We start from the raw sequence: 27,998 nt of genomic DNA, 5'->3' as shown, positions 1-27,998 counted from the left end.
CTAGGGGAGAGGTGTTGTGGTGTTTGCCTGGCTGGCAATGCAGTGGGCTGTGGCGTTGGAGTAGGCCCAGGAGGGGAAGGTGTGCAGGCTGAAGATGGGGAAGCTCCAGCTGTTGATGGCCAGCGTGATGACCAGCACGCCGATGATGTTGAGCAAGAACCCTGCGCGCGCCTGGCGGGAGGAGAGCCCGTCTGAGTGACCGGCTGCCGAGCTGGGCCGGCACCTAGCCCTTAGGGATGCTCAGGAGCCCTCTGACGAGCAGAACTCTCTCTGGGAAGTCTTCCTGTGGGTCAGACCCGCAGCGCTAGGCCGTGCCCACTCCCTCTTGCTTTAATCCCAGTGCTAAGGAGGGAAAAGGACGCCCTTTCTGAGCGCTCAGGGCCTCGGGCTTTGTTCTCGCCGGGTCCTTCTCCCTGGGTACAGGTGCCCTGGCACCTGAGAGCCTCCCCTGAATTCCCTTCCCCATCTACTCCCCCTCACGTGGTTGGCAGGGTCTGAAGATGCTCCAACTGGGCATCGTGCCCCCCCCGCCCAACAGGCTTCACTCTTAACTCTGAGAATCTCGGCGGCTTTAAGCCTCTTCGTGGCGCACCAAGAAGGGTGGACGGAGCAGGAAGGAGCACTGAACCATTCAGGTCCCGCTGCTACTCACCATATCAGACACTTTGAGGCCTCCATAAGAGAAGACTATGGCATTGGGGGGGGTGGCCACAGGCAGCATGAAGGCCAGGGAGGCAGAGAGCGTGCAGGGGAGCATGACGTAGAGAGGGTGGAGGCAGATGGCCTGAGCCTGGATGGAGAGACAGGGGGGCAGAACTGATCCCAGTCCTCTTCCCAGAGAGGAAGACAGGGCCCCCAGTTTGCCCACTTCCTCTGTCTGGGGGACAGCCTTCCCTACCCCCCCCAACAAACATAGACTCTGACCATGAACCCCACCACTTCTGTCAGAAGGCACTGGTGACCTGGGAAGGGCCCCTTGACCTCTCTGGAGGGGATGAGTGTGTGGCCCTGCCCAGCGGGGCGTGGTGAGGGGAGGGGCCCATAAAACGGATCTCAAAAGGGCTCTGGGGTGTCATCAAAGGCTGCGGGAACGCGCCAGGGGAGGAAGGGGCTGGGGACGCTCCAGGGAGTAATTTCAACCTGTCACCTCAGGACTGACCAGAACAGGGGCTGGGCCACGGAGGTGGGCGAGGCCACCGGTGAGGCCCATTAGGATACTCAAAGGGTGACGTCACCAGGGATGAAGTGAGTCAGGGGCCAGAGGGCCTTGGGGCCTGAGGTAGCTGAAGGGTCTGGAGAAGGGTGGAAGCTCAGGGGACAGGCAGGAGGGCTGCCTGGAGGAAGTGTGCCTGCAGGACCAGCTCACCATGGAGGCCAGAATGGGCAGGAAAAGTGTGGTGGTGGCCACGTTGCTGGTGCACTCAGTGAAGGTGGCAATCAGCAGGCAGAGGATGAAGGCAATGGCGGGAGGTGGCACATTCTGTAGCGGGGTTAGCTTGTCCCCCAGCCACTCGGACAGTCCTGATTTCTGTGGACAGAGGAGGATAGTGTGTGAGAGGTGGAGGTTCCTGGGGCTCCAGAGTCCCCTGCCGAGGCTCTGGGAGGGGCCTGTTCCTGCTTATATCTCTCTAGAATCTTCAGAGTAAGGGCAGCTTGGGAAGGAAGGTGAGACCCAGAGAGAACCAGGAGGTCCCCTCAAAGTGATTTTGAAGAACATCTGGATGTGGGGAGAAGGGTCAGATGAGAAGCTCAGAGAGGGGGCCAAAGGGCTTTCTCGGGGAACCTGGGGCCCGGTGGGAGGAAAGACCTTCAACTCCATTTGCTCCTGCTCTCCCAAACCTCTCTTGGGAGCTCCCTGGCCATCCTCAGCCCTCTGCCTGCCTCCTTCAGCCCAGGAGAGAGAAGGGGTGGGTAGAGGCTGGGCCAGAGGCTGACAGGAGAATGGGGATAGTCCAGAGTCATCAGGGCTCCAGGGTCTTTCCCTGTCCACATCTGTAACACCAGACAGTGAGTCCCAGGGAGCCGGGACTTCATCTCATCCAGTGCTGCCAACCCAGCCCCCAGCACAGCGCTTGGCACTGTCAGTGAATACTTGATGGGTGAGTCCTTGGCACCAGTCCCTGACCCGAGGAAGCTGCCTCCTGTCTGTGCACTGAATGAGCCTGGCCAGAACGCTGAGGCCCAGGGGTGCAGGTTCAGAGATTTTCCTCTTGGAAATGAAGGATGGCCTGATCCCCAAAGCCCGGCTGGGTGTGATCATGGCGCCCCCTGGTGGCCCTCGCGGGTCAATGGCGTCGACTCAATGCTCACTAGTCTACTTGGTGCTAAAGCTATTGCATTCTGTCTGGCAGAGGGGGGTCGCTCTTCCCTTTGGCTTTGAGAACCTGAACAGCGAGAGGTACCTGTGGCTTGTGTTCCTGCCCCCTCTTAACTGACTGAGCCATCCAGGCGCCCCTCCTGCCCTTTCTTATAGCCAGGCTCCAACCTGTCTCTCCAGCTGGTGCAAAGGCTCTGCCCACAAGGAGGCTCCTTAGTGGGGATCAGGTCTCCCCTGTGTGGGATGGAAGCAGGGCACCTCTTTCCCTGCCACAGGGTGTCCCTCAAACAGTCCGGGGAGAGGGCAGGGGTTCTCACCTCACTGGCCTTGGCCAGGGCAAAGCCACCACCCAGCAGGAGTACGATATTCCAAGGCATCTTCTCATTCACTGTCTTCCAGTTGAGGAGGGCGGGAGGGGCCTTCAGCCTCCCTGGTTTTTCTATTTCCCAGGCAGAGGAGGATGGGTCACCAAGGGCCAAGAGATTTCCCCTCCCCTCCACTTGGGTCCCTATCTGAGTCGAATGCATGTGCGAGAGGGGCCCTCAGTTCGGCAACCTCCTTACTTTGGCCCTGAGCCCCTACACCTTAGTCAAATCATCCCAACCTCTCTGGGCTTTTATCACTCCTGTCAAGTGTGGTCGAAGGCACATTCCATGCCAGAAGGCAGGTACTGCCCGGAGCCCCTTCCCTGCCCCCGTCCAGGCTCTTACCTGGATCCTGAGTCAGCCCCGGGATCTTGGAGGGCACCAAGAACATAATTATGCCAATGAAGATGGCCACTGTCCCATCGGACACCATGCTGTGAGCGGGGCAAGGAGGGCAGGCTTAGTGGCTCAGGTCTGCTAGGGCTCATAGGGTGGAATGGTGGTGGAGACGAACCCCCTCCCACAGGGGTGCCAAGTCCTCTCAACGAGTCCTCCCCACCTGTGTTACCTCCTGGTCTGCACCAGGGGGCCCTGCGTCCTTCTCTCTTCCCTTAGCCAAGCGAACCCCGGAAGGAGTCCCTGTCTCCCCAGGAATGCTCACCTTGTCCCATCCTCATTGGGAAAAGCCAGGTTGCCCCAGCCAAGGAAAAATCCGGGCTCCCGGGTGAACCAGAGCACCACCAAGGTGACAAAGAGGACAGAGACAGCCTTCTCGGCAAAGGTCATGGGGCCCAGCAGCTTGTGTTCTGTTTGGATGACGTGGTAGGCTGCCCTCTCTTGGCTCTGCTCCTGTCCGCTGAAGCCAAAGTTCTTCAGGAAGCTGCAGGCAGAGGGGTGGGGGCAGCTCTTGAGGGCCCTGCACCAGGCAGGGGAGCGAGGGGCTCTGAGTGCCTGTGTTATACCACAGAGACCACCTTGGGGTTGCCACATGAAGGCCTTGGACCCACCCAACGTGCTGGAAGAAGAGCAGTAGACTCTCAGGAAGTCGTGGTTCTTAGCAGAAGCAAGCCTGGGACTCCAGGGAAAGGTTTCTCCATGCTCAGCCCTGCTCCATCTGCCCCATTGAGTGTCTGTCCCTCCAGAGATTCTCTTGAGCTAAGCCCTCCTTTGCCCAGAGTGAGATGGATCTAAAGGCCTGGATCCCATGGCTCCTTCTGTCTCCAACTCACTCTCCCCTCTACCAACAGCCTTTCAGGAAATCCTCCCTTCCCTCTCCTACTCGCTTCCGGGCATCCACCTCCTGCCAGCCTGACCCCCCCCCCCCCCACATCATTCTTAGAGCCACAGAAGGCTGCCATGTACTCCTGTGTGCCCCTCGCTTAACTCAGGTTGACTTCTAACTTTTCACTTAGGCAAATCTCAGCTCCCCAACGGACTGTGTGTTTTTCACTCATCTTTGAATCCACCACGGTGCCTTGCATATGCTGGTCTCTTTGACTCCCACCTCGCCTGTACCAGCGCCCAGCTTCAATCCAGCCTCCTTGCACCTTGCCCAAGTGAATGTTCCAAGGGACAGAGACACTACTTAAAAACTTTCAATGTTCCAGGGCGCCTGTGTGGCTCAGTCGGTTAAGCGTCCGACTTCAGTCATGATCTCTTGGTTCGTGAGGTCGAGTCCCACCTCGGGTTCTTTGCTGACAGCTGGGAGCCTGGAGTTTGCTTCAGATTCTGTGTCTCCCTCTCTCTCTGCCCCTCCCCTGCTTGCATTCTGTTTCTCTCCCTCTCTCTCAAAAATAAACATTAAAAAATTAAAAAAAAAACAACTTTCAATGTCCCCTCTCCTTCATTCCCCCCTCACCACCTAGGCAGGAATGGCAAATAACAAGTCATACCACAATAGCATTCATATCACTACTCCTAACCTGTACTGGTAGCAGACATCACCAGTCAATCCCAGATTCAATTCCAACTGAGCTCCAGCAAGGTCTCACAATCACAAAATTTTCTTTTGTTCCGTCTCTTCCCTTCCCTTCCCTTCCCTTCCCTTCCCTTCCCTTCTCTCTTCTCTTCTCTTCCTTTCCTTTCCTTTTTTTCTTTTCTTTTTAATATTTATTTATTTTGGGGAAAGCACACGTCGGGGAGGGGTGGAGAGAGGGGGACAGAGGATCCAAAGCGGGCTCTGCGGCCCCGGGCTGACAGCAGCAAGCCTGACATGGGGTTCGAAATCACAAACCGCTAGATCATGACCTGAGCCGAAGCCAGATGCTCAACCAGCTGAGCCACGCAGGCGCCCCAAGGTGACCCAAGATTTTCAACTCAGACTTCTAGTCACTACCAGTAACCTAGGGTTTGAGGTAAGAATAAAGCCTATTTATTACTCTTGGCCTCAAGGGCAAGGTCCAAACTCTTTATGTTGCACACAGGGTCCTCCATAATCTTCCCCTGCCTACTTCTCCAACTTCAGCTCCTAATATTCCTTTCTGCTCTTTACATTTCAACCAACAGAACTAGAGTTTTTCCAAACATGTGCTCTTTCTCGCCTCAGTACCTAACCTATGTACAGGCTGTTCCTGTTGCCTGGAATGTCTTCACCCCATTCTCTACCTGGCTGGCTTCTAGTTCTACAATATTCACTTTGGGCAGCGTGTCCTCCAAGTGCCTTCTGGGATCTCCACTATCCTGGGCCGTGTTCCTACAGCTCCCGGACTTCCCTCTGTCACGGCCCCTGCCATACCATTACCCATTAGATGGTGAGCTCCAAGGACAGGACTGTGCCTGATGTCCTCTTGCATTCTCAGTGCCTAGTGTGGGGCCAGATGTAAGCAGAGCACGACAGATGCTTTTGCAACTGGCCATGTTCACTGTGTGCTCCTTAAGCGTTTACCAGACTGTGGAGCTTTATGGGATGGATCAGGTCTGGCCATCAGGAGACCTGGTTTTCAACCTACAGCATGGACATTTTGTCTACAGCACGGACAAATCTAGCTGTATACCACTCCTTGAGCCTCAGTTTGCTCATCTGCTAAATGGGGTTTACTCTCCACCCAGTAAATGGCTCAAATGGGGGTTGCCAGGTGCACAGAGAGGTCTTGGGAGGTGATTCTATCCTTTGCCACAGTGGTGACCTGGTTACCCAACCAGAAGCTGCCAGAGGGTAAGGGCGGGCGCCTGGGCTTCTTTTGCTCAGTCCACCACTTACTTGAACCCCAGGAAGAGGACCTGCAGCCACAGCCAGGCAAGCAGCAGCAAGATGACCATGGTGGGGAAAGCAAAGCCAAACCAGGAGGCGAAGTTCACCACGTTGCCGTTTTGAGGGAAGAGCCTGAAGGGGGATATGGGCTGCTGCTGTGACATTGCCCGGGGACCGCCAGGCCCCAGCTGCCTCCTGGGGGCAGTGCGGGTCCTCCCCCCTGCCTCCCCCCCCCCCCCCCCCCCCCCCCCCCCCCCCCCCCCCAGCCCACGTCACTCACGAGTTGACCTGGCCTTGCAGCACCAGGTTAGGTGTGGTGCCGGTGAGCGTGGCAATGCCCCCGATGCTGGCTGCGTAGCACACACACAGGCTCATGCCCTGGCTAAACCGGATCTGCTGTCTGTCTTTCTCTACCTTCGGTGCTGAGGACGCAGGTGGAACAGGGTGGGCCTGCCCGTTATCTGGGAAGAAGGGAGAGCTTCGGTGGGGGGTGGGTGCAGGCGAGCATGGCTGCCTCTGAGGGGCCTTGTCAGCAGACAGCCTAGACCCGGGCAGGGGTCCCATCCAGGTCTGCAAGGGCTTGTACAGACTCTGCAAGGAAGTCTCAGGCTGGGTTGACCCTCGGACACCATATGGCCCAAACTCTCTCTTGAGAGAGGGAGACAGAGACACAGACAATGGAAAAGGACTATCCAAACCACACAGGGTGAATGGAGTCTGGACCCCTGATGGCCGACCCAGACTGTAGCTCTCTGCCTCCCGTGGTGACCCAGCATCTTGGTTTGCCCAGGACTGAAGAGATTCTCAGAACATGGGATTTTTTTTTTTCTTTAACGTTTATACATTTTTGAGAGACAGAGTCCGGGTGGGGGAGGGGCAGAGAGAGAGGGAGACACAGATTCCGAAGCAGGTTCCAGGCTCTGAGCTGTTGGCACAGAGTCCGACTCGAGGCTCGAACCCACAAACTGTGAGGTCGCGACCTGAGCCGAGGTCGGATGCTTAACTGACTGATGCACCCAGGTGCCCCAGAACATGGGACTGAAAAAAATGTTTTATTATTTTATTTTTTTTAATGTTTATTATTTATGTTGAAAGAGTGTGCGAGCAGGGGGAGGGGCAGAGAGAGAGGAAGTGAGAGAATCCCAAACAGGCTCCATGCACAGTGGATCCTGACTCGCTGTGAGATCCCACGACCCTGGGCTCATGACCTGAGCCGAAATCAAGAGTTGGACGCTCAACTGACCGAGCCACCCAGGCGCCCCATGGGACTTGTTGTTTTAAAAACTAGGACAGCCTTGGGACGCCTGGGTGGCTCAGTCAGTTAAGCATCTGACTTCAGCTCGGGTCAGGATCTCATGGTTTGTGAGTTCGAGCCCCGTATCGGGCTCTCTGCTGTCAGCACAGAGCCTGCTTCGGATCCTCTGTACACCCCCCTTCCTCTGCTCATGCATGCTCTCTCTCTCTCAAAAATAAATAAACATTAAAAAAGTAATAATAATAAAACTAGGACAGCCTTGGGCAAACCAGAACAAGGTGGTCACTGTACATCTTGCCTCCCTTTCTCACCCTGGAGGCCCCAAGATGACCACCCCTGTCGTGGACATCACCCCAGACCCTCCCCAAGGGTCAGGGGGTTGGGGCGGGCAGGGTAGAGCCTCATCTTTCTCACCAAGCTTGGTCACGTCTTTCTGGGGACTTGATTCCTGGAGTTCAAAGGTGGGGTTGTCGCTGCCCTCCTCTACATTCTTGCTTGCGGGCGTCTTGTATAGCTGTTCCAGAACGGCGTGCGCGATGGGCACCATCATGGCCGTGGTGGCTGTGTTGCTGATCCACATGGACAGGAAGGCCGTGACCAACATGAAGCCCAACAGCAGTCTAGGGACAGACAGATGGACACGCTGGCTGGTGTTCCCGTGCCCCTGGAGGGACTGGATACCCCACACACCACCCGCTCCGGGGTCCCCAGTCCTGGGAACTCACAGGGCAGGCCGGACGCCAATGATGAGGAGCACGCGGAGGGCAATGCGTTTGTGCAAGTTCCAGTGCTCCACAGCGATGGCCACAAGCAACCCCCCGACGAACAGGATGTTGGTGTCCTTAAAGTACTCGATGCACACCTGGGGGACAGGGACAGCTGAGAGGCAGGAGGCGGTCTCCCCTTGTGCCCCTGGGCGCAAGCCACCGTCACTGACATTCCCGCAAACAGAGGCTGGTCCCCTGGGCTCTCGGAACCAAAGGGAAACGGTCTTTGGATCACCTTCCGCTTAATATTAACCAGGTTCCTCTCGTCCTGCCAAACTCCTTCTCTCTCCCCTCAGCAGTGGGTCCGAGATAATCTAGGGTGATTCCACTCATGTTTCAAGCCGTTGACTAGGAGCTAGAGGATTTAGTGCTGGTTCTGGAAACTATGGCCGTGGTTGTCAAAGTGTGGTCCGTAAGCTGGCATCATCACCAACCTGGGGCTTGCTAGGACTGAAATGCTCCGGCCCTGCCCCCGATCCACTCAGTCAGAAACTTGTTTTCATCAGCCCTGAAGGTGATCCTGATGCTCGTTCATGTTTCAGAGTCACTGAACCCAGAAAACACAAGTTCTTTAGCTGACTTTCAAGGCCCTTTTTCCTGAGTCACCAAGCCTTTCTAACCCCCAGCCTACACCCGGTCCACTTTGAATTAACTCTCACCACCAACCACGCGCTTCTAGAGAGCTCGCCCCCTCCCACCCCCCTGCGTCTTCTAGCTGACTCCTCCTCGAGTGCTCCCTGACCTGCCAAGCAGAGGCGAGGACCCCTCTTCTGTGTGCCCTGAGTCTTTCTCCAACGCCAGGGCTTTAGAGCAGACCCCCTCCATACTGGAGGTATGAAAGGGGAGGCTTACCTCGGAAGCATCCATTATGCCCATCGTGGGGTACAGGACGATGGGGAAGAGGGCGGTGACAGCCAGGGGCAGAGCCTCGGTGCACCAAAAGAGCGCCATGATGATGATGGAGTAGGCACAGTAGGCTTCCTGTGGGCGGGAGAGGGGTGGCAGACCTGTTGCGGGGGCGGGCCTGTGTTCCAGAGTCATGGCACCTTCTGCCCCGCAGAGAAAACAGGCCATTCGTAACAGCGGAGGGAGAGCGTGTGAAACCCACGGTCATTGATAACGGAGTCCAAAGGTCCCATTTCAAAACGGAAACAAAAAAACAAAGCAAGGCGCTCACCACCTTGTGGTTGACCTTGGGGAGGCTAGGCGGTATGATCCAGCCACGCTGGAGGGGCCGGAGGGGCTAGATTTGGGTATCAGGCCCTACCCAGCCTTTGACAGTGGGCCAAAGTGAGGATTCCCCAGGATGAGATGGGGGCTAATCTAGACGAGACTGGGGGCCTGGCCTGGCCAGCGTAGACTCCCGCCTGGCACCTTGGCCTTCCCTGGCTTTGTCAGAGGCTGTAAGAGTATATTTGCATGACAATGTAATTAATGTTTGTTTCCTCTCCCAGAAGGTGAGCTCCTTCTACGTATGGCATCTAGGTGCTTAGAGCTCCGAACCCAGCAGGCTTCGGAGCAAATCTTTTCTGAATGACCAAATCCTTGGGAAGTTTTCGAACAGTGGGAGCAAGCCCGGCATGACCACTGCATCGCACAATTCCAGGGGGTGCCATTCACATGGATAGAAGACATGAAAGGTTCCCCCCATCCCTGAGTTGTGCAGGGAATTGGGGGAGGGGAGGCGGTAAACCCCGAGTCATAGTCTCAGAAGTCTTTGGGTACCAGAGGCTCTCCTTTCTCCCACAGGGTCCCCAAGTCTGGAGGGGGCCTCACCTCAGACCTGGGAGGGGACCTGGAGCAGAAGGGGAAGTCAGACAGTTGGTCCCCAGTGTCACGGGGCCACCGGAGGAAGGGCAGGAGAATCATAAGCTAGAAGGAAGCCTCACTCAAGCGCCCCACCCCGCCTGCCTCCGGGGCACCGGCTCTGAGAGGGGATGGAAGGGACTGAGATCTGGGACAGTGGCTGGGAGGCCCCTCCTCTCTTACCTGTCTCAGCTGCCCCTGGCCCTCTTGTTTTCTCCACCTGGTGCAGGCTGTCCTCACCCCTGTTAGTACCCTAAGTTTGGGAAGGGCCCGTGGTGGTATAGCCGGCAGGGGGGTGGGCGGTGGGAGGAGAGGAAGCTGCTGTTTATTGAGCCACTTTTAGGAGCTGGGTGATTTCCTATTTGTGGTTCCGTGAAACTCAAACAGCCATTAAGATGGGTGTGGTGGTCCCAAGTTTACAGAGGAGCTTGAGGAGGTTAAGGGGCTCGTCAAGGTCACAGAACTAGGGAGTGGCAGAGCCAGGAAGACCCAGGCAGATTGCAGAATTCCAAGGGCGGCTCCCCAGGGTTCTAGGGAAGGGGCACCCGTCGACCGGAACAGCACGCAGCCGCAGGGCCAGGTCTGATGCCAGGCTCACTTTCTCATTGTGGAATTTCCACCATCTCTCCTCACCCAGGACATGAACTCTGGGGCCCCAGGGGTGGAGCCACCTTGACCTTCGCCCAGAGACCCGCCCCTCCTTCTCCCCCAGCTGGAGGCCCGTTCTGCTGAAGTTGCTGTTCCCCAAGCACTTCCTCTCCTGCAAGGCTTGCAGGGCAGGTGGCTCATCCTCCCTGGGAGCTAAGGGCAGGCCAGCCCCTCTGCACCCTGGTGTTCCCCCTCCCCCAACCCACTCGGAATTCTCTGGCCAGAGAACAGGAGGGGGCTGGGGTGGATGATCACTGCTGATTCAAGAGGAAAGCGCCGCTAAGCCCCAGGACTCTTCCGTGCCAGCATTGGGTACTCCAGTCAGAGGACTGTCACATTTAGCTGCTCAGTGAGGTTACAACTCTCGTTCCCATTCCACGGATGAAGAAACGAAGGCACAAATAAACGGAGTCAATGTCTCAGCGTCGCGCGCGAGCAAGTCATGAAGCCAGGCCATTTGTCTCTTGAGCCTCAGCCTCCGCCTTCTACCCTGAGCTCAGTCCCTCACAGTTTGTGGGCTGTCTTCCGGCCTTAGGTTCTCTGTGACTAGTGGGGTGTATGGCGCTGCCCTGGGGCTCTGAATTCAAACAGAACGACCTTCCTGGGGCGCCTGGGTGGCTCAGTCAACTGAGCATCTATCTGACTCTTGGTTTCGGCTCAGGTCATGTTCTCAGGGTTCGTGAGTTCGAGCCCCGCTTTCCCTATAGGTCTTCTGAGACCCTATTCCCGTGCTGCAGAGAGAGATGTTAACAGTGAAACCTCCCCCAGGGAGCTCCAGTGTGTTCAGCGGGCGGCTCCCCTACCCCTTGACATCTTCCCCTCGTCCCCCTCCTCCTCTTCCAATGTCTATGTGTCTCTGGATCAAACCCAAAAGCGGTTGCAGAGTTCTATCCAGAAGCCTTCTGTGGCCCTGGTGGCCGCGGCTCTGTGTCTCCATCCTACCTTTGTGGGCAGTCCTGTCTAGACGTGGCATAATTTTCTGACCTGTCCTTCCTGGGTCATAGGATTCTTAACTGGGGCGTGGAGTTCCAAGGCGTTTGAGGGAAAAGCATTTCATCTTGGAGCTAACATCTAACTGAGGTTCCAAACAGAGGCGGCAAAGCCGTGCTGCCATTGGTGGCATTGCTGCTGGCTTTGTCACAGTCCCCACCGTGGCCCCCAGCCGTCGGATACGTGCACAGATCCCTTGTCGCTGTTCTCTCAGATCTGTATCTCAAAATATTGCTTGTATCCATCACTGTTTTTGAAATTATGGTACTTATGCCAACACTTGATCTTAATGCATTTCTGAGTTGCAATGTTTTTTCAGGTTTTCATTACTGTATTCCAATGTAACTGGTTTTCTTTATAATCCTAGGCATTTTGTTTTGTGCATTGTATTTTATTTTTCAAAAGTGTTTATTTATCTTGAGAGAGACAGAGACCGTGAGAATGGGGAAGCGGCAGAGAGAGGGAGAGAGGACCCCAGGCAGGCTCCGCACTATCAGTGCAGAGCCCGACACGGGACTCGAGGCCACGAACCGTGAGATCATGACCCGAGCCGAAACCAAGAGTCGGGCACTTAACCGACTGAGCCACCCAGGAGCCCCTTATTCTGTGCATTTTAAAGTTTATTTTATTTTTAAATTCATTTTGAGAGAGAGAGATAGGGAGCAAGAGGGAGGGGCAGAGAGAGAGGGAGACAGAATCTTAGGCAGGCTCTGAGCTGCAGAGCTTGAAGCGGGGCTCGAACTCAAGAATCGTGAGATCGTGACCTGAGCCGAAGTGAAGAGTCGGACGTTTAACTGACTGAGCCACCCAGGCGCCCCTATTTTGTGCATTTTAAAGCAATATTCTGAGAAGAGTCTCTAATCTTTACTTGACAGCCAAAGGTATTCATGACTCAGAAATGGGTTAGAATCCCTGACGGAGGTTTTCAGCCTCCTCCATTCTGACCTCAGTCTGTATTTTCTAACTGATTCGAATTCTTCTTTCCAGCTTATCTCTTAGCTCAGGCAAAAGACTTGACTGGCAAAGCCTCCAGTGATGAGGACCAAAACTACCCCCCGAAGCAATCAGAACTGCCTTGATATCAGCAAGACCCACGCGACTGACCCCAAGACAGTGACTGACCTGACCTTCACTGCCCAACGGAACGTGCCCCCGACCTTTGTCCCACATTTTCTTTTTAAAAAATTTTTTTTTATGTTTTATTTATTTCTAGGAGAGAGAGAGAGAGAGAGAGAGACAGCGTGAGCAGGGGAGGGTCAGAGATAGAGTGTGTGTCATATTCTGAAACAGGCTCCAGGCTCTGAGCTGGCAGTCAGCACAGAGCCCGACGCGGGGCTCGAACCCACGAACCGCGAGATCATGACCTAAGCGAAAGTCGGACGCCCAACCAACTAAGCCACCCAGGCGCCCCTGTCCCACATTTTCCTTATATGAACCTGGAAGTGCTTTCAGCCCTTGGAGACGGTCTTTGAGATGTTCGTCTGCTATCTTCTGGGTGGTGGCCTCGCTGAAGTTCATTCTTTTCTTGTTTCACCTCCCGCTCACCCCTCTGCGTTTGGGTTTGGTCAGCGGCGAGGGGCCTACCTAGTCTGTTTGCGGCGCTCCCCCCACCACCCCAGCCTGGTGCTCTTGCGCCCTTGGGGCCCAGTGACATCCCCACCTTAAGGCAAAGAACAGAGAAATTTATCTAGCATCTACGATAGTGGCTTCCCTGGATCGCCTTGGGAATTTTCTGAACTCCTAGGTCCATCTCTGTGTGGAATGACTCTCTGGGCGGGAGCAGGGGTCTCTACTAGCCCCAGCAATGGGGTGTGAGCCGGAGTGAGGAAGTGACGGAGGCTGGGGACGTCGGGTGGGCGCTCTGCATATGTTCTCTCTCCTTTCCTCCTCACATCTCCGCGGGGCGGCGGCTCTCACCGCTCCCACTGAGAGGTGAGGAAGGAACCTGCGCTGGCCATGCTCAGCTAGCACCTGCGGCGTGGGACCCAGAGGGGGTGGGGGGTCACACTCTGGCCACCGGCAGCTTCCCAGCCTCCAGCACCGCACCGCGCATGTCTTTCTCATAGTCGCAGCAGGTGCCACTGTCTGTGGTGGCCTTCCTGGAGCTCAGATGCCAGCAGGGAAGAGTTTTTTCTGGCAGCAAGTGCTTCTTTCTGCCTCAGTCGCTCCCTTGCACAGGCCAGTAAGGGGGGGGGTTCTCCAGCTCTGTTCCTTGGCTGAGGTTTTGCTCCTCTCTCAGTATCCGTCTACGGGCTCCCGAGGACAGGGAGCGAGGCTTTTCCCCTCTGCGTCTCTCGCCCCCGGCTGGTCCCACGTGCGTCACCCCAACACCTGCCCCAGGAAGCATCCTGTTTGGATCCCCATTCTCTTCAAGCCCTGGGGAGTGCCTGCGACTGGGAGCTGGGCCCCCCAGCTGTTCATCAGGCACTCATTCAGCAAAGCCCCTCCCTGCTCCAGCTCTACACTCCTGCTGGTTGTATGCCTCACATGTACCCACTGACTTCTCTCCAACTCTCGGCCACCATCCTGGTCCAAGCCCCAGCATCTGCCACCAAGACTCCTACAAGACCTCTCTTCCTCTCTTGCCCCTGAAATCTCTTCTCCTTGCTGCAGGGAGAGTGATCGCGAGTCACAAGTCTGTTTAATCCACCCCGATCCAACAGCACAGACACACTCACCTCAAAGCAGCTGAGATCCCTTCAGAGTGTCTGGCTGCTCTCAGGAGAAGTTCAGGGCTGATTTGAGCCTCTCCTTGCTCTCTGCTCCAGCCACACTGGCCCTCTTCCAGCTCCTCAAATATTCCACCCTCCCTGGAGCCACAGGGCCTTTGCACATGCTTTTCTCGCTTCCCTCCCCACTTTGCCCAGGTGATGTCTACTTATTCTTGAGATCTTAACTCAAGTATTCCTTTTTCAGGGAATCCTCCATGGGTTCCAGGCTCGGCTATATTCCCCGTTTTCACACATCAGGCCCCTGTACCTCCTGCAGAGCACCCATCACAGTCTGTAATGAAACACTTAGTTTCATGAATTTCTTGATGAACCTCAACCTTTTTTTTTCATCAGAGCATACTCTCTAGGGGGTACGAAGCCTGAGTCTGTTCCACCCCACCAGGCACCTAGATGGAGCAGACTCACACACACTATGTGGAGAATGAATATCAGGCACTGGGGGTACAGATATGAGTCAGGCCCAGCCCTGGCCTTCGGGGACTCCAAATGCCCCCACCGGGGGCCACAGATGGGTGTGGACAGAAGAGATAACACGCAGAGGGCTTCCAAATCCCAAGACGGGCAGCTTGCTTCTTTTGTAATGGGAAACACAGGTCAGAGGTCAGGAAACCTGTGCGTCCAGGCCCAGTTTTATGGCTGTGTCCTTGGGCAAGTTACTTAACCTCTCTCAGCCATTGTCTTCCCTTCCCTTCCCTTCCCTTCCCTTCCCTTCCCTTCCCTTCCCTTCCCTTCCCTTCCTTTCCTCAGCAACACTGATCATTTCCAGCTGTGCGCACATTTATCTCCTTTATACGGCTTCCTTCTCTACACATGGGAATAAAAGAAACACCTGCCTCACTGGGCAGCTACAAGGATAAAGGATGTGAATATGAAGGCATATGTCCTAAAGGACTACAGGTGACTATGAGCAGATGGCGGGGTTGGCGTTGGGAGCTGAACGTGCTCCTGGGCCCCTAGGGAACCAGGGTGGATGCACGAGGCACCAAAGGAGATGCAGCTTCCAGAGAATCCAGGGCAGACTCTGGACCCGGGGTGTGGGCAAGGTGTGGGACCTGCTGACATCACGGCCTTTACCCGTCACGGGCATAGAGCATTGGATGTGCCTGTCGTCTCAGAGGTATCATAGCTGACTCCTGCTGATTGAAGGTTAACCCAGGGAGGTGGGATGGGTTGGCGCACGGCAGGTCACTCCCACTGCCCCTCTGCCCTCGGGTAAGTAGGGATGCTGCTGGCAGTGAGCACTCCCAGGTCTGGGGGGTGAGATGAGACACTCAGTGGCCGCCTGCCAGGCACCATGGCGAAGGAGAGGCCAGTGGGATCCCAGAGGAGAAGGGGCCCTTTCCTGAGCCTCTCTCTGTCTGGGCTGAGGAAGGCTTCCAGAGGGATGGGTGCTGAGGGATGAATAGGAGTTCAGTGGGTGGGTGTTGAGGTGAGGGAGTAAGCAGAAATGGAACAGATGAGGCATCAAAGATTTCGATGCATTCTTGGAGAGGTGTAATGCTTGGAAAAGACTGTGTCTGCCTTGGGGAGAGATGTAGGACTTTATCTGGAAGACCGGGGTAAAAAGTGGGGCCCTCAAAGGGTTTTAAGAAGAGAGAGTGACGTGGTCAGGTTACACTGATGCTACCACTTGTGCTTTTTAAAAATATGTGCGTATGGGGCGCCTGGGTGGCTTAGTCGGTTAAGCGTCCGACTTTCGCTTAGGTCATGATCTCGCGGTTCGTGGGTTCGAGCCCTGCATCGGGCTCTGTGCTGACTGCCAGCTCAGAGCCTGGAGCCTGTTTCAGTCTGTGACTCCCTCTCTCTCTGACCTCCCCTGTTCACGCTGTCTCTCTCTCTCTCTCCTAGAAATAAATAAAACATTAAAAAAAATTTAAAAAAATAAAATAAAATAAAAATATGTGCGTATTTTTAAATGTGTTCGCATATACATGGGAAAATCTCTGATTCAGGGATTCTTACCTGTTTTTTGTACCAAGTTCCCCTTGGCAGCCTGATGAAGTCTTCTAACTACTTCTCAGAATAATGTTTTTTGGGGGCGCCTGGGTGACTCGGTCGGTTAAGCGTCTGACTCTTGATTTCAGCTCAGCGTATGATCTCACGAAGCGTGGAATTAAACCCCGTGTCAGGCTCAACACTGACAGTGCGGAGCCTGCTTGGGATTCTCTTGCCCTCTCTCTCTGCCTCTCCCCTGTTTGCATGGGTGCTCTCTCTCGATCTCTCTCAAAATAAATAAATATATAAGCTTAAAAAATAAAAGAATAATATTTTTAAATCCATTAAATAAAATGCATAGAATTACTAAGGAAGCCAACTGTATTGAAATACAGCTATTACAATATGAAAGATGGGCTAGATAATGATATACGTCACTCTTTCTTAGCTAATAAGACTTTCACCGGCTAACAGCTACTGAAATTGCAGTCATGAGGGGCGCCTGGGTGGCTCAATTGGTAAAGCATCCAACTTTGGCTCAGGTCATGATCTCATGGTTCGTGGGTTCAAGCCCCTCGTCGGGCTCTGTGCTGACAGCTAGCTCAGAGCCTGGAGCCTGCTTCAGATTCTGCGTCTCCCTCTCTCTCTCTCTCTCTCAGAAATAAGTAAAAAACATTAACAATAAAAAAAAAATTCCAGTCATGATTAACATAAACAAGATTTCAAGGTACCTGCAACAGCTGTAATACAATGTGAAAATATCTGTGACTTCTACCGGTGGCAAAGTCAAAGGCACGGTTAATTCTATTGTGGTTTGTGAGGCGCTTGGGGGGCTCAGTCAGTTAAGCATCTGACTTTGGCTCAGGTCATGATCTCATGGTTTTTGAGTTCGAGCCCCGTGTCAGGCTCTGTGCTGACAGCTCAGAGCCTGGAGCCTGTTTGGGATTCTGTGTCTCCCTCTCTCTGCCCTTCCCCAGCTCTCTCTCTCTCTCTCTCTCTCTCTCTCTCAAAAGTAATAAATGTTAAAAAAAAAAATACTATTGTGGCTTGTTACCTACATTCCTAACAGAAGCAAGTACTAAATTTTCTTTAGGTTATTGATTAAAAAAATAGTTTTTTTTTCCTATCCAAGCTCCTGAATTTTCCCCCACTGATTCCCAAGGGTGAGGATACACGCTATACTGGGCACCAAGATTGCCATCAGGAAGGGCACTGGGGCAGAGAGTGAGGGGGCGACCTCTCCGTCTCACTCTTTGGTACCGTTGAATTTTGTGCAAGGTGAGTATGCCATCTAATTACATAGATAAATCATCTAAAGATGACAATAGGGAGCAGGGCACCTGGGCAGCTGTCGGGGGAGCGTCCGACTCTTGATTTCAGCTCAGGTTACGATCCCGGAGTGGCGGGATCCAGTCCCGTGCTGAGCTCTGCACTGAGCGTGGAGCCTGCTTGGGATTCTCTCTCCAGCTCTCTCTGCCCTGCCCCTGCTCGTGCATGCACGCTCTCTCTCTCAAAAATAAATAAATAAATAAATATTAAAAATGTTGTAAATAAAATAGGGAGCTCACACCTGCTATATTGTGGCAGACGAATTGGAAGACACAGGATGGGGGTCCAGGAGGCGTCAGGGTGCTCCAAGAGGCCATGTTTCGGGTCCCGTGGGTAGGTGACAGGGGCCCAGAGCAGGTCAGAGCGGTGATGATAGAGGGAAAGGACCGACTCCAGAGATGGTAGAAGACAGAGAAGGCCCCGGTGCCTGTCCTGGTGTCTAGATGCATGGCAGTGACGACAGGAGGGGAGGTAGGCTGGAGGGGCTTGGGGCAGGAGGTGCAGAGCAGGCTGGGGGGGGGGGGGTGATGTTCTTCCAGCAACAATAGGCCCATCCATGCTGAATGCCTCACCTTTCTGGGAGACTGAATACACAAAGCGGACAATGGCCAGTCCATATATAAAAATCTGCCCTACAGCCTCTGCGGCCACCAGCCAGGGGGTGGGGGGCCCAACCACAACCTCCCCAGCAATTGACCCAGACATTTGCTCAGTGAACGCCAGCTACCCCCATCTTTGCCCCCACTCGCTACCCCCCACTTCCAACTCAGGACCAAGCCGTGAAAGCCAACTATGCATCCTTAACCCATCACACGGGATGCGCCGCGTCTGTCAGCCCCCCGCCAGCCTCCCCTGCCAATAGCCTCCGGTCAGGGCACACCCGAAGCCTCCCCTTCTCCACTTGAAACCGTTCCCACCCCCCTCCTGCCTTGGAGGCTCCACTAAAAGCAAGCGATGGTGGCTGACTCCCTCCCTATCCTTTGCCTGATCTCATTTGGGAGATCTTTGTTTATTTCTGCACCGTAATGGGAATGAGGGGGTGCCATCATCTTCTGTTCCAAGAGGGCAAAAGGAAACAATGCGGCTCTGAGTGTCTGAGAAGACAAGCTGCGGCGGGGTGGGGGGGCGGCGGAGCCCTGACCTCACAGTCTGGGACGAGGCCAGGCCTGCCTGTGTCCACCAACGACCAAACCAGCAGGCAGGAGTGCAATGAGCCAAGCACTCCCACACTCCGTGGGTTTGATCCCTGCCACAGCCCCGGGGTCTCGCTGCTGGATTAGATCCAGGAAACTGTACTGTTTAAGATTCTGCCTTGCTTTCCCATTCTTGACCTTCACCGAGCAGGCGCTGATAGGTCACACTTTGGTCATTGGGGCACAAATCCAAGCCAGGGAGATTTCTCTCTCTCCTCCAGGGACTCCCCTAGCCTTGGAGGCTGGGTGCTTCTCATCCTGCTCCTGAGCCCCGCAGAGGCCAGAAGCCTGTCTCCACCTAGTCCCAGTGCTGCTGGTGGCCACAATTTGGATTCCACCTCACTGCTCCTGTGGGGGTGACCAGCCGCCCCCCACCTTCCTGCTTCGTAGGCGGGAACACCGAGGCCCCCTTGTGAGGACAATGGCCCATGTGAACAGCAGTCATCTCTGGAAAAGAAGTGCCTGGGGCCAGGGGCGCCTGGGTGGGTTGTCAGTCTAAGGTTAAGCATCTGACTTCGGCTCAGGTCATGATCTCAGACTCTGTGGGTTCGAGCCCCGCGTCAGGCTCTGTACTGACAGCTTCGGAGCCTGCTTCGGATTGTGTGTCTCCCTCCCCTGCTCGCGCTCTGTCTCTCTCTCTCAAAAATAAATAAACAGTAATAAATAAATTAACAAAAGAAGTGCCCGGCGCTAGTTGTGTTCCAGGGGTTAGGAATTCAGACAAGACGCAGAGGGTCCAGCGAACCCCTCAGAGGGGAGAAGGCCAGTGAGGCAACACTACTGTCCATGCTGCAAAGTGGATTTGAACCCACATCTATCTGGCTCCCAAATCCCTGTTTTATGCCCTGGACCCTGCCTTCTTGACCGAGGGCCTGGAAGTCTCAAAAGATCGAGGTGGGCCCCGGAACTGAGGTCCAAATTCCTTGTACAGTCTTTATGCCCGGGGTGAATCATCCGAGTCCTGCCCCGTCTCTGGGATTCAGGGACAGCTCATGGTAAGGGTGTTTTAATTACACAAATTTCAAAGCACACGCGTGCCCGTACACAATGTACTGTTCTCAAGAATATTCTAGAAGCGCAGCTGATTCAGATGAAGAAATCCTGCCCTCTGCTCTTCTTGTAAATACGATCTAGATTTCAGCTAAGCTCTGTCCGGGCCAACATGGTGCCCCTAGGAGACTGTTTTTTACAGATGGGCCCATCGAGTCCCGGGGCGGGGCGGGGCACCTGCATTTTGACCCTAAACTCCTTCCCCTGGCTTCGCAGGGCTGACGACATTGGCTGGCTTCCCCCTGCCTCTCTAAGTGAATTTACACCGTCTTGTCCTCACTGGCCCCCACGCCACACTGGCTTCTGTTTATCCCTTCACCTTGCCAAGCTCACCCTTGCCCTTGGGCTTCTGCAGCGCCCGCTCTGCCTGGACAGCTCTTCGCCCAGAGCTGTGCTTGCCTGGGTCTTACTTGCCATTAGGGTCCCAGGGTAAGTGTCATTACCCCAGGAGGCCTTCCTTGACCACCTTATCCAGAGCAGCATGTCCCTTATGGTTTTCACAACAAGGACAGTGGATGCTTTTGTGTGTCTTCCCCCTGCCCCCCGCCCCACAGCCCCCAGCACCCAAACAGTCCCTGTCACATAGTACACGTTCCCTAATGAGGGAACGAATGGGTGAATGAAGGGACGGACGTAAGGTTACTGGCTCACCGATGGGCCTCTTCACTGTCTGGTTACATACAGGGTTGGGGGAGCAGTGAGGACGTCCCAGGCCTCACTGTCCCCACATTGGTGCCTGATGATCTGGCTAAGAAGTTTCCCCTGGGTTCATTGATAACTCATGTTATGCCTTTTGGAAAAATCAGTGAAGGCTCTGACCTGCCTCGCTCTAGAACGAGCATCTGCTGCTTCCACAGAGGGTGACGAGCATTTCAAGGATTCTGCGGCTCTTCCTCGAACGCCCCCCACGATTCCAGCCCCCACACCTTTGCTGCTGCCCCTGTCGCCACCTGGCCTGCCCTCTATGGATGCCTCTGACTGTTGGAATCTCACTCGGCCTTCAAGGCCCAACTCAAACATCACCTGCTGTGGATTCTCCCCTGACTTATTTGGAAGGGTTTCCTCCTTCCTCTGAGCTCCTCGGCCTTCTGGCTATACCTCTGGGTGACCACTGATGGCACTTCTACACTGACAGTCACTGGAGAACAGCACCTTGGATTCCTTCTCAGGAACCCCCGGCCCAGAGCAGGAGCCCCACAGACATCCCTGGCGGCACCAGAGCGGAAGGAGTGGCCGATGGCTGGACGGACGTGAGGGCAGGTGGCTTAAGAGGTGACTCACAATAAGGCCACCGCCCTGTATCCCTGGACAGCCCCAGGCAGAGATCCCCAAGGCCAGCTCCCAGGTTAGACCTGGACTTTCTCTAGCTGGGACGTTAGACAAAGTACTTGACTACCCTGGGCCTCAATTTATATGACTGTAAAATGGGGTAATAGTAGTAACCTCATAGTAACTGAGAAGTTATTGTGAGAAATAAATGTGCTAGTGCTTTGCAGTGTTTGGCACAAAGACGGGCACGTAAACTCTACTCAGCAAACGTCAACTATTATAACTATTATAACACAGACACCAGTCTGAGCCTAGTCTGGGGCTCCCTTTTCCCACTTCAGGACTCAGAGGCATAGGAAGCTTGGGGACTCACTGCAGACAGCAGGGACTCAAGACTCCGCTTTGCCCACATTCATGCATTCATTCGACAGGTATTTGTTGAGCACCTACTATGTGCCAGCTACCAGGGACTGTGCACGGACAAAAGACAAAGTCGCTGCTCTCACGGAGCCTGTACTCTAGTATAGAGAGTTATTAGAGAATAAAGAGAAAAGAAACAAATTCATCTGGGGTGACTGGGTGGCTCAGTTGATTAAGCGTCTGATGCTTGGTTTCAGCTCAGGTTATGATCCTGTAGTTCATGGGTTCGAGCCCTGCATAGGCCTTTGCGCTGCCAGAGCAGAGCCTGCTTGGAATTCTCTCTGTCTCTCTGTCTCTCGAGAGGTTTTAGGGCTGGCCTGGTGGCAGTCAGAGAAGGCTTTTTCTGAGGAGGTGCATTTAGGCTGAAACCTAAGGAATGAGAAGCACTCATCTGGGAAAGAACATTTCAAGGCAGGGGGATGCGCAATTTGAGGAGCACAGAGAAAGCTGGTGAGACCGGGACAGAGTGAACGAGAGGTAGGGTACGAGGCATTAGAGACTAGGGGGTCTGCCCTTAGACCCTAAGAGGTTTGGGTTTGGCTTCAAGTTGGACAGGAAGCCTGTGTAAGGGCTTACGCAGGGCAGTGGCTGGGTGAAGAATGGTCCTGGGAACAGGGAGAGCAGGGCTATGGTGGCCTGGAGTCACATGCGGGCAGCGGCAGGTGATTCCATTCAGAACGTTTTGTGGAGGGGGCATTGAGGTGGCTCAGTCATTAAGCATCTGACTTCAGCTCAGGTGGTGATCTCCCAGTTCGCGAGTTCGAGTCCCATAGCAGGTGAGCTGGAGCCCCACTTCCGGTGAGCTCTGCTTCTCTCTCTCTCTCTCTCTCTCTCTGACACTTCTGGGATTCTCTCTGCCCCTTGCTCACTTATGCCCTCTCTCTCTCTCTCTCTCTCTCTCTCTCTCTCTCAAAAACATATTTCATGGATATCGAGTCAACAGGACCCCCTGGTGCCATGTGGAAATGAAAGGAAAAGTGGAGTCAGGAATGGCTCTGGGGGCACCTGTTTGGCTCAGTCGGTAGAGCATGCAACTCTTGATCTTGGGGTTGTGAGTTCAAGCCCCATGTTGGATACAGAGAATACTTAAAAATAAAATCTTTTTTTTTTTTTAATTTTTAAAAATGTGTATTCATTTTTGAGAGACAGAGCATGAGCGGGAAGGGGCAGAGAGAGAGGGAGACACAGAATCTGAAGTAGTCTCCGGGCTCTGAGCTGTCAGCACAGAGCCCCACGTGGGGCTCAAACTCACGAACTGTAAGATCATGACCTGAGCTGAAGTCGACACTTAACCGACTGAGCCACCCAGGGGCCCCAGAGATTGGAGCTGTCGTAAGGAAAGGCGCGTGCGGACAGACAGATTTCGAGGCCTTCGTTGTGAGAGTCAGAGACAGCCGGCCTCCGGAGGGGGATGTGGGATGCAAGGAGGGTTTGGTTTTTAAGGTGAGAGATAGCGTCCCAGGTTTGTATGCTAATGGAAGAGATTAGGCAGAGAGGGAGAAATTGATGAGGCAGGAGAGAGAGAGAGAGAGAGAGAGAGAGAGAGAGAGGATAATTACAGGAGCAAGGTCCCGGAGAGGAGCTGGTATCCAGGGCCCCACTGGAGGGCCAGGAGCACTTCATCTGAGTCAGGACACAGGCAGGCAGCCTGACTGGGCGCAGCCCAGGGAAGTCGGGAGCCCTGACGCACCGCTCTCCCGCCAGGAGATCTGCCTTCTAGTTCTGACTCGGGCTTTCCTGTGTGACGCTGGGCAATTACTGGATCTTTCTGGGCTGTACCTACCTGGGGAGCAAAATGGGAATCACGGCCCCTTGTCTGTCCTTCCTCCCGTGGTTAACACACTTGGCCCAACCTGAGAACCCATCCGATGGGTCCCCAGCACAGAGATGTCACTGGCTTTGGCCTGAGACGAGAGTTATCTCAAAGATCAGCCAGGCCTTATCACTTACCAAGTGTCAGGGGCCCAGGAGTTGGGCCCCGCCACTCCCAGTCCCTCACCCCTTTGGGATACCACGAACAAAAAGCCTGCCTCGATTTCCTTATCTGTAACAAGAAAAGAGCTAGTGGGCAGTGCTGGGATTGTGGGGTGGGGCCAGAGCTGGGATTCGATTTCGGGAAGCAGCAGGGTGGAGAGAAGTCAGCACAGCCTTTGGAGCTAGACCACACCCCCAGCGCAGCCACTTTCTAATTCTGTGACCTGCTATGAAGCTTGAACTTCAAGACCCTCCTCCTGAACTGACCTGTCCCAAAGCCCCATAATCTCAGATTCATAATTTTATGTTCTTTTCCTTACAAGGTGGCCTCCAACGTGTATAATCTCCAAGCTCCATGAAACCAGGATCTGCCTCGGGATGTGGGTAAGTGACCTAGCCTCACTTTTCCCATCTGTAAAATGGGACAGTCAGACCCACCTCTTAAGATGAGAGGAAGGGTCCATGGTGGGGGGAAGGGGGGCGAAAGATGAGAGGAAGGGTTACTGGGTGCACAGTACAGGGTTTGTGGTGGGGGCTCCAATAAATGGGAGCCAAAGTATGGCACCTGCTGCCCGGTGGAGGGAAGCAGGAGGCTGGGGTAGCTCTCCCTCCGTCCGGGGTATGGGGTCTACGGTGCCAACTGGCCGAGTCCTGTCCATCCAGTTCCCACTCCTCTCCCTCCGCTGACTTAGCCCTTGGGATCCAGGTGAGCTCTTTCTCTTTCTGTTTACATTCTTAAAGCCGCAAACTGCCTGAAGCCAGCTTCCTTCTACCCCCTTCCTGCCCCTGTCTCGCGCCCCACTGAGCCCAGTCCAGGGCTGGGGGAGCACACAGTAGGCAGATAACCCCCTCGGCTTCCACCTGCACCTTCTTTGTGGAACTGGCTTCCTGTCTCTCAGGGCAGTAGATTTCGAGTGCATCTGAGCAATTGACATCGGGCCACTGCTGCCGAGTGCCAAGCCAAAGCCTCCTTTGCCCTCGTAAGCCTCAGCCTCAGGAGGGCCAGGTCATAGTCTCTCGTTCCCAGGAGAGGGGGTGCTGAGTGGGCTCTGCTGGTCCTAAGGTGCCCAGCTATTGCCCAGAAGCTTTGCCGGCCACCGCCCCCCCCCCCCGACCCTTTTGGAGTCTGTCTGCGCCCAGAACCCCAAGGCCTTACCTTCATGGGGATGAGGATGGGCAGAGGCAGCAGGAAAATGGGCAGCAAGTACACAATCAGGTAGGAGCGATAGGCCCACAGGCCCTGCCAGCAGGTGGCCATGGCGTGGACCCACGGGGGCCGCTGGAGCCGCTGTCTCCGGGATCCAGGGAACGGAAGGAGCGGCGCAGCTGGTAGGCGGCCGGCCGGGGCAAGTTTATATAAAGCCGGCTGAGTGTTAACCATTGACCCGCACTGGCAGTCAGACAGTTTTTGGAGTCCAGGAGGTGAGAGAAAGGAGGAGGGACCTGCGGGAGGTGTAAAGATCAAGGAAGACTTTGCAAAGGAAGGGAGCGGTTGAGATCAAGGAATAAAAGCTTTGGGTTCTTTCAAGAAGTTAAGCCCCAGGTTAACTCCTTCTGTGCAGAGGGCTGCCTCTGGAGAAGCTGGAGAAGGAAGGGTGTCTGGGAAGCCCCACAGCCCCCTCCTCAGCCCAGCCTTCCCTCTCCTTTAAGTCTAGATCTCCGGCCGAGCAGCTTCTAGGGCCCGCGAGGCAGCCCTGCCCCCACGGAGGCCCTGCCCTCCAAGAGTTTCCAGTCTGAGATTGGGGACATCCAATCCGAAGCCAGCCTCCCTCCTCCTTCCAGGTATCCAGGAAACTCCCGGCGGTCCTGACTGTCTCTTATTCACTATGTGACGCTGCTTCACTGACTTACCCTCTCTGAATAACCACTTCCTTGTTCTGCTATTAATATCGTCTTATTATGAGGCTCATATGAGACAATCTCTGGTATGTGGATCAAGATCAGTTTTTTTAAGTTCATCCTGGTTCTTCACCCCCCCACCCCAAACTGCCGTAGAAAACCAGCAAAGATCTCTCCGTGTATACACCATCCAGCCAGCCACCCATCCATCCGGCCACCAAACAAGTATTTGACCCCAATTATATAGTCAGTCCTGTGCCCAGTGCTAAGGATGCCGAAATTAGGATGGTGTTGGTAATAGTTAGCATGTATTTAGCATTCAGTACAAGGCGGTCAGTGTACTATTTCATTTACTCTGTACAAACACCTGTGAGTTAGATGTAACTATTCCATTTCACGGGTGGGACAACTGAGGCCGCAGGACACAGAGCCGGCCAGAATTCAAACACGCTTTTTGAGTGCCCTGTGGGGAGGTCCAAACCCAGCGGCACCAGGTGAAAGGAGAGAACGAGGAGCTTGGGGCCAGGGCTCCTGGAGAAAGCGGCATGTGAGCTAAACCCGGCAAGTTGCATCTACTATGGTCACCAGGGGCTGCAGGGACGATCACTAGCAGAGGGAAGAGCGTGCTAAGGCCTGGAGGGGTGTGTGTGTGTGTGTGTGTATAGGGGTTTGTGTTGGAGGGTGCAGGTCGGGAGGAATTGCTGGCGGTCCGTCTACCCATAGCTTCTGTCTTCTCCGTGCCCTCACCGTTTCCCACCCCACGGCGCACATAGGGGAAGCTCGATCCGTATTTCTGTGGTTCCGTTGATGACGGATGGGTACCTGGATAAGAAGGCAGGGAGAGCGTTTCAGGATGGAAACACAGCCTGAGCAAGGATGCAGAGCCGTGGTGGCATTTAGAGCACAGAATTCTCTGTGGTTGGAACATGGGTTTGTGCGGGCAGGATGGAGAGCTGATGACCCCGCTTCCGGGGCGTATGATAGCATGGCCTGGGCTGTTATGCCCACGAGATAGTCCCGTGGTCTGTGTGAGAGAGACCCCCAGTGCCCTCCGCAGGGAGAGCAGAGAGCTGTGGAGAGAAGCAGGCTCCAGGGTCGCTGGGGCCTGGATGGTGGGGCACTATGGTAAGACCGGACAGACAGTAAGACAGGACAGACTGGCCTCCCCCACAGCCCTACGCAGGTTGTGGCTTCTCCACTCCCACGCAGCCGCCCCACCGCCTGCTTAGGGCAAGGTGAGGAGCGGTCTGGGGGCGCAGGGAGAGACAAAAGATTTCAGATACTCAGGACAATACCAGAATTCAGTCTCAACTGACAGGTGGCCTCTCCCGTGGCCTGAGGCGGTGGCGGCGTCACAGAGGGAGCAGGCCTGGGATTCCTGCAGAGGGAAGACATTCAGGATGTGTAATCGGCCTCCCAGTTTACCCAGCCTTCCATACCAAGCTGTGATTTGGGTTCAGAGCAGTGAAGTCACTTTCCCAGGGTCACACAGCTTGTGAGCAGCTAAGAGAGAACCCAGATCCATGTCCGAGACCGCGTGTGCTCTCTGTGATGTGGGTTTTGGACCACATGGGTCTGGAGCCCTCGGCCAAGAAAGAATTCTTGAGACGTCCTCGGTGCAAAAGGGTGGTCTTATTAAAGCACGGAGACGGGACCCGTGGGCAGCAGGTTATGAGGAAATTTAATTTTACCTGCCATTACCTCTTGCCTTTGCTCCACACATCACTCTGGAAGGGAGGGTGATGTTGGGGCTATGGATTTCTGGAGATCGATTGCCTTTTTCTTGTAATTTACTAAGATATTTGTAAACTGATGGAGACTCAGTTCCTGTGATCTCTATCAGTTCAATCACTTGTTTTCTGTCCTTTCCTCTGTTCTTGGGCAGCTGAGAGGAGTATCACACACATCCCCCCCGGGGTGCTTTGCCCTCAGCCGGCCTCATGCCCCCTCATCACATGGCCCATGAACAGTTACGACCCTTAAATCTTGAAGGTCGCTGAAGGTGGAAGGTCTCATCTTCGGTAGCTTCTTCTTGCTGAGTGGAGGTGTAGAGTGGTCCCTACCTATGGGTCAATATTGGTCAGTCGAGGAAGGTGTAGGGGAGTTACGAAGGCAGAGGCAGGCTGAATCCAATGTGGACAGCATACTTGAACCTTCTTGAGTAGAAAGGATCATCGGTTACTACAAATCGAGGAAAGGAGAATGAAGAAGAAAGGGACAATCATCAATTTTGCTTGAAGAGAACCCTGAGGTCTTCCATAGCTATAAACCTTATTCCTATAAACGAATAAGAAGGAACATTAGTTTGCTCATTGGTTTCCTGTGAAGGAGGAATAAAGAAGGCTTTATTCTAGATATACGGCCTGGGAAGAGTGCCCCTCTAACTGCTGCAGTGGGAGTACTTAATATGATCCAGTAGGGGCCCTTCCACGTTGGAGTTAAATCCCCTTCTGCGTTAGACTTCCCATCTTTTAAACAAACCAGGTCTCCTGCATTTATACTGGGTGGGTTCCTAGCAACTGGAAGATCAGGTTTAGGGAGGATATGGTCTGTGTATTTAGAGATTTATGAATTAACCCAGCATCAAGTGAATAATTTAATAAAGCAATACAGTCTTTATCTATTGATAGGTCTGCAGTGAGAAAAGACTTATACGCAATGGTCGGGAGGGTCCATCCCATTTTCCCAGTTGTTTAAATGATCACATGCCCATGGGGTCCTGTTATCATCCCCACAGTATAACAAGCAAGGAGATTGTGCGTAGCTGTGCTACCGTGATAAATTTTCTGAGGTTTACCCCAAGTTGTCTAACTTAGGCAAACAACAAACATTTAAACACATCAGAACTGAATTTAATATCCAGAGAGGTGTGTTACTGACCTGTAAGTTGTCTCTCTAGTAACCCTCGTTTCCAGAGAG

General features: G+C 54.3%; 1 protein-coding gene across 1 annotated transcript; it reads right to left on the bottom strand.

Annotated features, from left to right (window-relative positions):
* Positions 1-24,498, bottom strand: SLC13A2 (solute carrier family 13 member 2). Its single transcript, XM_039253591.1, has 12 exons — positions 24,397-24,498; positions 8,747-8,875; positions 7,853-7,989; positions 7,542-7,747; positions 6,153-6,333; positions 5,882-6,004; positions 3,344-3,562; positions 3,028-3,116; positions 2,635-2,756; positions 1,367-1,528; positions 653-790; positions 1-171 (listed from the first exon to the last, which is right to left on the bottom strand). The coding sequence occupies exons 1-12, from the start codon at positions 24,496-24,498 to the stop codon at positions 1-3; spliced, it is 1,779 nt and encodes a 592-aa protein (XP_039109522.1).
* Positions 24,499-27,998: the final 3,500 nt, after the last annotated feature.

Source organism: Hyaena hyaena, unplaced genomic scaffold (assembly GCF_003009895.1).
Source record: "Hyaena hyaena isolate Hyena2069 unplaced genomic scaffold, ASM300989v1 scaffold_10, whole genome shotgun sequence".
Lineage (NCBI taxonomy): Eukaryota > Metazoa > Chordata > Mammalia > Carnivora > Hyaenidae > Hyaena > Hyaena hyaena.
Note: the sequence above shows the minus strand (reverse complement) of the source record. Positions and strands in the feature narration are given on the sequence as shown.

Excerpts from the sequence above, each read along its gene's own strand:
- SLC13A2 (XM_039253591.1), bottom strand. The coding sequence starts at position 24,498 with ATGGCCACCTGCTGGCAGGGCCTGTGGGCCTATCGCTCCTACCTGATT. Across the intron at positions 7,748-7,852 it reads ATTGGCGTCCGGCCTGCCCT|ACTGCTGTTGGGCTTCATGT; the intron begins GTGAGTTCCCAG and ends GTCTGTCCCTAG. Across the intron at positions 791-1,366 it reads TGCCCATTCTGGCCTCCATG|GCTCAGGCCATCTGCCTCCA; the intron begins GTGAGCTGGTCC and ends CTCTCCATCCAG.